This window comes from Hipposideros armiger, unplaced genomic scaffold (assembly GCF_001890085.2).
Source record: "Hipposideros armiger isolate ML-2016 unplaced genomic scaffold, ASM189008v1 scaffold_43, whole genome shotgun sequence".
Taxonomy (NCBI): Eukaryota; Metazoa; Chordata; class Mammalia; order Chiroptera; family Hipposideridae; genus Hipposideros; species Hipposideros armiger.
Window position 1 is genome coordinate 4,895,922 of NW_017731393.1, and position 11,222 is coordinate 4,907,143.

The 11,222-nt window shown below is 46.1% G+C and overlaps 1 protein-coding gene across 3 annotated transcripts in view; it reads left to right on the forward strand.

Annotated features, from left to right (window-relative positions):
* Positions 1 to 263: 263 nt before the first annotated feature.
* The window catches only part of SETD3 (SET domain containing 3, actin N3(tau)-histidine methyltransferase), a 64,560-nt gene continuing 53,601 nt past the window's right edge, over positions 264 to 11,222 (forward strand). The window contains exons 1-3 of one of the 3 annotated variants that reach the window (XM_019639270.1): positions 264 to 432; positions 10,092 to 10,118; positions 10,232 to 10,341. In XM_019639270.1, the coding sequence (XP_019494815.1) occupies positions 10,239 to 10,341 (103 nt within the window). In that variant the 5' untranslated portion in view covers positions 264 to 432; positions 10,092 to 10,118; positions 10,232 to 10,238. Of the gene's footprint in view, positions 433 to 10,091; positions 10,119 to 10,231; positions 10,342 to 11,222 lie in introns of those variants that run through there. The other 2 variants (XM_019639269.1, XM_019639268.1) reach the window with 2 other exon arrangements.

The window sequence follows — 11,222 nt, forward strand, 5'->3', positions numbered from 1 at the left end:
CGAACCTGCTAACGGAACTTGGGCGTGAGAGGCGGGGCCCGGCGCGCCCTCTCTCCAATCAGCGCTCGGGCATGAGGTCCCGCCAATTGTAGCCCCTGAGCTGGCGGGGGCCGAGCCGGCCGCTCCGGCCTAGCAGCCCGCCGGCCCAATGGCTAGGGAGGAGCCCGAGCGGAACGGTAGAGAGGCGGTGGGGCGGGGCCGTGCCCATGCGTCTGAGCCGGAGGCCAATGGGCGGCGGCGGCCCGGGGGCGGGGCCCGGGGGCGGGCGGAGCCGGGTTGGGCCGCGGCGGCGGGGCCGTCTCAGGCCGCCGTCCCGCCCCTCCCGTCCGGCCGCAGCCGCCGCCGCTGCCGCCTGGGGCTTGGTTGAAGCAGACGGTGGGTCTGGCCCGGAGTGCGGTGCCGCTGCGGCTGCGCGAAGGGGCAAGCGGGCAGGTGAGTGCCGGCGGCAGCCCCTCCGCGCGCGCGCGGCCGGCGGGGCAGACTCGAGCCGTCGTTCCCGAGCGCTGCGAGGTTGCCCCCAGCCCTGGCCGGCATCCTTCGGCCGAGGTCCGGCCCGCGCTCCGCTGGCCGCTGCGGGCCCGGGGTGTGCTAAGCGATGTGCGCCCTGGGGCCCGGACGGGAGGGCTGGGTATGGGGGCCCCGCGGGGTCGGAGGGCGCCGCTTGGCCTTTGCCCTCCGGCCCTGCCGGGACGGGGGCGCACTCGCCGCTGCCCCGCGTTGCCTCCTGGCGCCCAACGCTCGGGTCCCCGCTCCGCCCGCCGCCCGAGGTGGTGGCAGGTGCAGGGAGCGCCGGGCCCCTCGTCGTCCACCGGGTGGGGCCCGGGCCCCTTTCCCTGGCGCTCGCGGTCGGCTCAGCGTGCGGCCGACTTGCGCTCTCGCTTCCTTCCTTCTTCCCGTCGTCACCCCGCTGCTTGGGGGCAGGCTGTGTATGGCCTTCTGTTCCTCTCGCCACATCTCAGGTGCCCGCCGGGGTGCCGGGGGACTAGCCCCTGCGTCCGTCACTTTCCAGTTATAAAAACAGTCGTTGAAAATAGGTCATCTTTCTTCACACGCGCCCTGGCCATCTTCCACACGCTCCGTGCCCTACTAGGGAGAAGAATTCAGTGCTTTGGAGTTTGTCATTCTGGCCTTAAACTCTTTCTCCTCGTGGCTCCAGCCTGGCGACGCAGCTCTGCCTCTCCGGTCGCCACTTGGGGAAAAGGACAGGATTAGTGTGGGGCGCCACTTGCTGCGGGGGGCCTCACCCTCGGGGTGTGCTGACACATTTAAGATCACTTAAAGGGTATTGTTTTGCTTTTCCAAATGAAGTCTGTGATGTTTCAAAAGCAAAAATACTTTTAAAGTGTGTTGACAGGTTAATTTTGCTTTTGAGAGCCTCGGAAGAGTTAATTAACCTTTTAGCAGCGGACCCGACAGTAGCTTGGTTGTGCTGGTGGCTACACAGCTATACGCCTGTGTCAAAACTTGGAACTGGTCACTGAAAAGTGAATTTTATCGTATGTGAATGATACTTCTCCCCACCCCCACCTCCATTTTTCTTCTTAAAAAATGACCCCACGGGTATTTCAAAACTGAACTAACCATTAATAATCTTGGAGAGGTTTTCCTTACTATTTTAAGTGAATGCATTTACCTCAAGAATATAGCAAAATAATAGCTTTCCTCTCCACGGTTAAAACTTGGCAAGACTTGCCTGAACCATGGTGTATCGTGTCTATAGAGGCTCTGGTGCTTGCAGTCCTGCCTTACCAAATGAGTCCCAGGGGCTGCTGTGATTGATATTTTGGTAAAGTTCCAGCAATTTAAGGAGTTTTTCTCTGGCCCAAAAAAGTAGTTTGTAAAGCCAAATTCTCAAACAGCTGCAGAGCAACCTCTTTATTGGGACCCCAAACAACCTTGGATTTAGTCTTCTGCTACCCCTTCCTGTCTGCTCTCCTTTCTCTCTCTATTCAAAATTGTAAGTTAATATCTGAAATGAAACTCCAGTCTGAACGAGTAAAATGGTTGCTGCTTCTCATCTCCAGCATGCTAACATCTCTCAGTGCTTTTTTTCCTGGAATACGAATGATGTTGGAGTTGAGGATTAAAACATTTAGGCCTATGTGTGCTTTAGAAATGAAAGTTTTTGTTCAGTTCTGTCAATAGGAGTGCAGTAAGGTAGTCAATGAGAAAGGAACACTTATTGAGCTCTTCCTTGTGGTGAACTGCTAAGCCATGTTTTAAATGATAATTAAACTGTAGCTTTAGAGGCCACTGGAAAAGGAGAAAACTGTAAAGGTCTTTCTGCAGATTTTTTCCATTCTGAAGTTCAACTGTTTTTGTTTTGAGAGCTCTGATAACAGGTCACAATGGGCTCCTTAAAACTTGATGTGCTCATACTTAGAAGAGAAGGACAAAGGAGATGACAGCTAGAGGAAAATATCAACATTAGCACAACAGAGGCTTGCTTGTAGTAAATATTTAGCAGATAATTAATTAATGAAGTCAATGAAAACCAGGTACCTAGTTTATGCTGCGTGAAATTTTGGTGAAAATACCAGTAAAAGTCTTACCTCCTAGCTCAGGGTTACTCTACGTTGTTTTTAACTAGATGTCAGTTTAGTTTGAGGCTTTCCAAGTCTCTTAAAACGTTTCAATTACACACACTCCTTTTTTCTTATCTTAATCTGAAGTAGCTTTTAGAAATGTAACTAATAATAGTGTGTCTTTTTTGTGTGTGGTTTGATGACTATCTTTCACTGGGAGGGTTTTTATCTTTAGAAACTGGTTTGTCCCTGGCTACTGTGTATGGTGCTTCTGTTGGGGGATGGGGAGTTTCAAGTATGTTTCCGCTCCTTGGACCTAAATCCTGGGAATGAGGCCTGGATTTTTGCAGCCTCACAGCCTTCCCGCTTCCCCTCTCCAACCCCCCCACCTCCCGCCCCCAGAATAGCAGTCATTTATTACTATGGCATTAAACATTTTTAACAGAAGAGTGAATATATCTTTATTCTTATGTTATTTTGGAAGTTGCTTGCAGCCAGTTAGTTTCTCAATTAGTTAGCATTCTAATCGAGCAATATTTTGATTTGCTGTGCATCCTTTTTCTCTTGCTATAGTCATAGCAGTGTTATCTTGGATATCTGCTCATTTTGAGTCATATTTAGCCAGTTAAGAGGACTAAGGATTCCTTGCTTTTAAATTTTTCTTTCTTTTTTTTTTTTAATTTTTTTTGTTTTTGTTAGATTTTATTGGGGATTTGGGGGAGGAGAACAGCATTGGGGAATTGGAGAAGGGGAACAGACAAGTTGCTGTCCTTTTATTCTTCAGTCTAGTTGTGGAGGACGTTGCTTCACTGGCCCATGTTGGTATTATCATTGTGCGCTTCCTGGGTGAGGCAGTCGCTTGCCGGCCATTGGACGGCAGCTCACGGAAGCTCATGCCCGCTGCTGGCCAGCGCCACTGCAGCCTACGCCGTTGCCCGTGACTCACGGCAGCCCAGCTCCAGGTTGAGCTGTTGTTCAGCATTTTAGCTGTAGAGGGTGCAGCGTCACTGGCCCTCATGTGGGATCCGAACCAGGGCCCTGCTGCTCAGAGCTGGCATCCCAAGCCAACTCCTAACCAATGCTCCACTCGTCTGGTCCACTTTTAACTTTTTCTAGTTTTCACTTTTGTTGCATTTACAGGTGTACCTTTCTTTGCAAAATTGACTTCTGTATATTGGATTTCCTTTTATTATCTCATTTTCCTATTCATAAAATTGGAGATGTCAAGTGTTTTGTCCTGCAGATATAATTAATTTACATAATGTAAATTTACATAAAGTAGAAATAACTTTTTAACACACTTAATATGCATAATATATTTTTCTATTATAAAGGAGTTGAAACTTGTTTTGTTTTTAAGTCAGTCATCTTAAAAAGCTTACTTAGTACAATTGGAAAGTTAGAAGTCCTGCTTTTTTTTGTTTAATTCACCTAGCAACTCAAGCCAGAGATTAGCTGTGTAGACTCCATTTTCAGGTGGAGTGTTTCCTCTAGGTTTTGGAAATAAACAAATCGCAAGACGAGGTGCAAACACAGGCATTGACAATTTTCAACTGAAATAAGTTTTGAAGAGACATGATTCCAAATGATTATAAAATTCATATACTAAAGTTAAAACTTTGAAATTCTTTCTTACGCAAGTACTTTACAAGTTGAAGTGAATTGATAATCAAGATAAGTCCAACCACTCTTGGCTGACAATGGGAAGACAAGACCGACTCTGAAGTGAAGATTTTGAAAGGATCTGAGTGATACTGTTTACCAAGCCAAAGTAGAATTTTAATCTTTTACATGCCCAGGCTCAGTCATGGGGGTACAGGGGGACAGAGCAGGAAGAAATGCTGTCACTGCTTTTTAGAAGGATTAAGGAATTGTCTAGAACAGCAGTCAGCAAACTGCGGCAGGAGAACTGCAGGTTCTGAAGTAAAATTGAAAATGAAAATAAAACTATCATAGTTTCATTTAAAAATTTTTTAAAGGATATTCACATAATGGTGATTATGTAAAATATTTATGGCTCTCCAATAATTTTTAAATTGTTGTGAGGGACAGGATTGGCTCTTCCAGGGGTCAGCAAACTTTTGAGACGGAACGTACCCAAAGAGCTGCATGTGGCTCGCAAGCCGCAGTTTGCCGACCGCTGGTCTAGAGTATGTAGATAATTAGGTGTTTATATAAAACGCTTAATAAATATGCAGTATTTTGGGCTTATTACCTGTCTATGATCCTGCATTTCACTTTTCACTTTTTTAGGATACAATTCATTAGAACATAACAAGGTCTAAAAAATTCTATGTGTAGGTGGTTTGAAGGTTTCAGTCTCAGTGAGGCATGACTTCAATATTAGTAGTTTTCTAGTAAGCACAGTTAAGAGAAAGTCAGGTTTAGTGTTGAAATATACTCACTAAAGTTGCTTTTACCATACATTTACTAATGACTAATAAGTTTTTCATTTGTTGATTGTAATGCTTTAGTATTGCTACAGGTCTTGGCACCTAAGTGGCTTCTGCAGTTTTACTATCCAGGACAAGAGTGTGGTATTTCAAAGATGGATGTGGGGTGTGTGGGATTGGGTGGAAGCTCATGTGAAAGTTTTGATCATGTCCCACATTTAAGTGGAGGCCACTCCTGTGTATTTGGACAAGGCCAGCAAAATGGCTCTGTGCTTTTAAAGACCAAAGAGATAAAATCTCCATGTCGTATGTTGTATTATGTAAGGGAATACTGTTGTTTTGAGCTTCAGAGATGACAACAGACCTTCAGAGCCTTCATCCGTGGGTTGGTTTTGAGCTGCTGAGTCCATGAGATACTACTGAGTATCAGTCAAGTTTGCCATCAAGGTGTGCTGGGGAGGCTCTGCCTCCAACAGTCTATCATCTTGCATAAAATTCATTAACCTCTCTAAACTTCAGCTTTCTCATCTGTAAAATGGGCATCAATGATATCCGTTTATCTCTTGTGTAAAATGCTTACTTTAGTTCCTGATATAGTGAATTCCCAAATGATGCCATTATGATGAAGACAATCATGTTGGGGACCTGCCATAGGACACTATGTGGCAGGGATGACAGTTTCGGTAGCCTAGAAGCAAACAGCATGATGGCTAGCAGGAATAATTGTGCTTCGGGTCAAACCCTCCGTTTACTCCAGCACATCTATCTTGCTGAAGGGCAGTGTAGGTAATGGAAGGCTTCTGTTGACTACCTACCATCTTATCCTGAAGGCTAGGGGACCAGTGTGCACTGAATGAGTGAATGCCATCACTTGTTCACTTGGCTTGTAGAAAAGCAAGTGCAGTCTTAGGTATATTAGTAAAACCTCCTTGAACTGAGTTCCAGGAAGGCAGTGGTCCCACTGAGCTGGGCCCATCTCAGAGTGTGTCTGAAGGGTTTTGTGGACTTAGAAAAAAAAGTTCTCGGAAGTGTGATATCCTTAAGTGGTTTGGCCCACTTTTGAGAGTACCTTATGAGGCGCATGTTAGGTCTGGAGAAGAGAAGACTTTGTGGGACACTGTTGTCAAAAATTTGAAGGGTTGTCTTTTCTTTTAAAGGCAGACTTGAGGCAGGTCACGGTGGGTGACGAACTTTCAGACAGTTGGGGCTCTGACCGGAAGTGAAGGAGCAGCAGCTGGGGGCCAGCAGTGCGGTGTGTTGGGAAGCAGAGGGGGCACCCTCAGAACTTCGGCCTGTTCCCGCCTCTGCCACTTGGCAGCAGCGAGCCTCAGGCGGTGACGTTGGTACCGGGATGACACGCTCCGCCCTGCCTCCCGCACAGTTTTCAGACTGGAGTCTGTAGTGGATCACAAAGCACGTTAACAGCCATGACTGCTCCATAGCATTAGATGTCGTTACTTTAAACATGTAACCCCACAGGTCCCTTCCAAACCCGAAATTGCGCAATTCTACAACCTAGAATCCTTTATGGGAGGACTGTGAATTACCTTCAAGGTAATTTGACAGATTACAGCTGTTTCTTCACACTTATCATTTCTTTATTCTGTTAGAAAGATATAATAGGAAATGATTATTCATGATACCAAATTATTCTTTGCTTTATGAAAGGTTTTTTTTGCAACTCCCTTTAAATAGGAGCCTCATTTTAATTTAAGTGTATTTGCAACTTAATTCAACAGCAGTTTAAAACTAAAACTATTATGTCTTGAAAAGTCAATCAGAAATAGTTTAAGCACCTCTAAAATTATGGTGTAAGTTAGTGGGGAAAATAGCAAAAAATATTGTAGAAAGCAAGAAACATCTGTGTTTTTTTTAAAACCTCAAGTTTGTGTATGTGTACATCTATACCTATCTGTATGACCGCCCAAATTGTTGTGTAAAGACTGAAGTTTTACTTACATGCCATTTATAGGTCCACGTTCATTCTCACACTTAAGTAGCTCCTGAGTTGAAGTTAATTCCACCTTCCTGCCTGCATGCTGGCCTTGACTTCTTGGTACTTTAGAGTTGTGACACGTCAGGACCTCCTTTGATAGAGATCAGAGTGATGGGTGCTGGTTAGCTGCGTAAGGTGGTGTAAGTTAGTATGGCTTGACCCTACTGCTAGGGCCTGCGCGTTTGCAGAGAGAGAGAGCACGTCTCTGATGCACACTGTAGCTTCGGTTGACATGGTCCTGTGCACCGCAGACTGTGCCTTTCCAGTTCCTGCAGGAGACATCGCACAGTTAAATACTCTTCAGTTCGGGACTGCTTTCATTTTCCTAAGCCATCATCCTGTAATTTGTGTTTTAATTCAGAACGCAGTAATCCGATCCCAATGGCCTGCAAAGTATTTTGGTGAGATTCTTTTCTTCCTACACAGAGATTAGGCAGCCTCTCGCACTCCCTCCAAGTGGGCTTTCCAGCTGGGCTCCTGAGGTAGGAAGGAGGAAGCCATGGCCATTCTTGCCTTCAGTCAATCCAGCTGTAAAGTTGGATTCATTGAAAACCAGATGCTGCGTTTGAGCTAAGGTTTCCCGGATAAATTGCCAAATAAGTGTAATAAAAAATGTTTATTCTAGTTGTAGTTAGTTGAAAGCAACTGAAGAAAAATACAAATATACATCCTTTCCATTTAGAGTTTTTTTGGGGAAAAGAAAACAACTCATGCAGCTGAATTCCAACTCAGTCTGTTCAGTATGTGTGAACTATACTTTGTAAAAATGGGTTGAACATCCATCCAGCACCCTCTCTCTCCGCCACCCTGCCATCAGCCAAGATCCCTACATGCACTTAATCTTATTTCTCCTGACCTGTGGGTCCCACTGCAGAGATGCTCTGTAAAAGAGTGACTGGATTGGTCAGAAATGGTTGTTGATTACAAATGCCACTTGCATATTAATCAGCAATTTAAGCAATTGAGTATGCATTTGTTTTACTGTCTTCTAAAGCCCATTTTTTCTACTAGGTAGAGAAATTGTTGGTGGATTTGCTGAATAGTTTATGGTGTTTTAAAGATCCACATTTTGAGGATTCTGTAGATTTTAAAACTATCTTGATGATGAAGAAAAGTAGCTGTGTGAAACTCCTGGCTCACCGTTCCTTCTAGCAGACGCCCCTTTGAACAACTGTAACTACGATTGTTCGTAGAATCCGTTTGTCTGTCAATCCTCTGTTGCTTTTCTACATATTTTCTTTTGTCTTAAGTGTTATATAAATTCTGTTTTTTCGCTCCAGATAATTCAATAAAAATTTGTAAATTATACCTGATTTCAGCCTAAACTTTGAGAGAACAACTTTTATTTAGCATTGTACCTTCTGGCTAATATTTGAAATGTCACTTGAGTGAGTGTGTGTCTGTATACACATTATTTAACTTAGTACATCTTTATGTTTTTCTAATATACATATTTGAAATAAATATTGAAGATGAATACCTGGTCTCTGTAGGCACTTGATCAATTGCTGGCAGGCAGCTTTTCCTGCTGAGAGCACTAAGGATGGAGAGGATGTCTACTCGCCTGTGTCATTTGTTGAAACTTGGAATCTAGCCCCAGGTACAGCTGACATCACACTGAAAATTACTCATTGTGTGTAACAGGTTTTTGAATCATAAATGAAAAGGGTAGGTAGTTATTTCAATTCAAATCCATGAGTTTGGGAAAATATTTGTTAGCTAAAAAAGGCGGAAGGAGGTTGAATTTAGGAAACCGTTCTTACCATTCTCACACCTTCTCAAACTGAATCTTAAATTTTAGTCATCCTTCTTGCCCCTCCCTGTGTAGTTTCTTTCCTTCTGTGCTGGAGGGGTTCTCCACGCGGAGCCTTGCTCCCCGACCTCCTCATCTCTGAGGCCGGGCCTGCCTTTCCTCCTTTGCTTGGCTCCTGCGTGTCTCCTGCAGCCGCTAGCATGGTCCCAGGCGTGTGGACCAGAGAGCTTGTTTCAGCGAGTGCACCTGGGCTTAGAGCGCGCCTGTGTGCTGGACACAATACAGGGTTTCAGGCTGGAAGCCGTGGGTCTGTTGCTTGGTGGCTTTGGGCTCTTGGCCAAGTCACAGCTAAGCCCCCTGATGCAGCTGTTGTCACCGCAGGCCTCTGTGGGTGTGGCAGGGACGCAGGCAGGTGGCGGCGGGACCGAGTCTGACCAGCGCAGAGCACCACACAGAAATATGCCTGTGCCCCTGGTCGTGGTGCCCACAGAGCTTCCAGCCACGTGTGGGCCGTCGCACTTCCTTTTCTATGGAACAGACTTAATCCTGCTTTGTTGCTTTCTGACAGACCAGAAACCGGGCTGCTGAGAGGAGAGAAGGGTTTTGGAGGGGCTCGTCAGAGCCATTTGGCACCTGTCACAGAAGGCCTGGCCAACAGGCCCGAAGGCAGAGGCCAGGCGAGCCCGTCACCAGAGGCGGGTTTCTTGGTTCTTCCTGCCAGGCTGCATGCACTTGGCAGTGTGATCAGAGCCCTTCTTTCCAGACTTACGGGTGGTTTTAGTTATTTCCAGGTCAGATTCAGTGGTCCTCCACAGAGGTGCCCTCGGTAGGTAAGGGGAGGGCCTGAGATGCAGAGAAGAGCCATGGGTGCATCCTGTCCCAGTATCTCATCTACTTGTGGAATGTTGTGGTTGTTTCTTCTGTGTTAGACCATGCAGGACTTGCGGGTGGTCGAAGTACCAGATTGGGAGGTACCGGGAGACCTCATTCCAGCCTGTGCTCTGCCTTGACTTCCTGTGAAACGCTGGGCGAGGCACTGTGACTTTTCCATGGAACAAAATGAAGGCGTTAGATGACCTCTCTCTGAAGTTTGAGCTCTTTGAGCTCTTAAATGTCTAGAGAAATGATTGTTTTAAAGCAAAGCACTGAGAGAATACAGGTGTATCAGTTTCTGTGGCCAGATGATAGTTTTCGATACGTGTATGTATACATAACTTTTACCTCTGTAGTATCATGAAAAACATTTTAGTATATACAATAAAATGTGTAATTTGAAAAAATGTTCTAGAGTAAAATTTGCTTTTATTATAGTTTTTGTAGGTGAAAAGAAACAAAGTTTCTTCCAGAGACTACAAAGCAGATTTTTTTTTCATTTTAGAGCCTCCAAATGCTAATATTTGTTACACTTCTTTTTTTTCTGGAAGGAAACTTCAGGATATAGCACCTGTGAGGTAAGATCTTAGCATCTTAAGGCTAAGCCACTGCGGCGCTGCCTTTTATTACTTGATTTTGTTCTTTGGAAATGTAACGTTTTCCCTTTGTCCTTTCTTCCTCTTCTCTGTAGTCAGAAAATGGGTAAGAAGAGTCGAGTAAAAACGCAAAAATCAGGCACTGGCGCCACAGCAAGTGTGTCACCGAAGGAAACCTTGAACCTGACCAGTGAGCTGTTGCAGAGTAAGTCGTGCTCTTGGCCTTCTCTGTTTTCTGTGGGGCACCTGCCTTTTGGCTCCTGTACCCTCAGGACTATGCGGGCGAGTCACCAGTGTGGTGGCATGTGAAGCAAGCCCTGTGACCTGGGCAAGTTATGGAACCTCTTCAGCTGCAGCCTGCTCATCTGTAAATGGAGCTGCTGCCACCTTTGGTGCACGCAGTACTGAACGTCAAGTGTCCCCAGCGCAGGCGCCACAGCGTGCGCTTCCTTGGGCACGGCGGGGGGCGGGGCAGGACAGGGACAGCCTCATCTACTTTTTAACAATGTGGCCTCGAAAGTTACTTACCCCCTCTGAGTCTCAGTGTTCATGTCAGTAAATAAAAACCGTCTTGGAGTGTAAGAGGACCACCTGAGTTGTGGCGTGTTGAAGGCGTGTCCTGGGATGGCGAGCCCAAGGCGAGCGCAGCGTGCCTCCCAGAGGGCAGACCTTTGGGCGCCTCCCTTACTGGGCTGGCTCACCTTTATCATCAGCGAGTCAGTAAGTTTTTCCCCTTTTCACCCACTGAAGTTAGGAGTTCCTGGTTCAAGGAAATGAAATCTTTTGCTTTAGAAAGTATAAATTGGTAACTTTTTTTTTTAACGGGTGCTATGTGTGTTTTAAACTTAGCTGCAGTCACTCTATTAACTGACTACATTTGTCTCATTTTCTTTGCTCTTTATGGTTAGATTATGTGAGTCTAAGACCCAAATAAAAATGTAGCGTTCTGTCCCTGACAGAAGCCTGCAGCAGCCGAGTCCAGGCCAGGTCTCTCTTTGAGGGCCCCATGGACCCCATGTCCCCCCCTCCTGCAAGAGCGCTGTGGCTCCCCCCCTCCCCCCGCCACCACAACACTGATGCACAGAC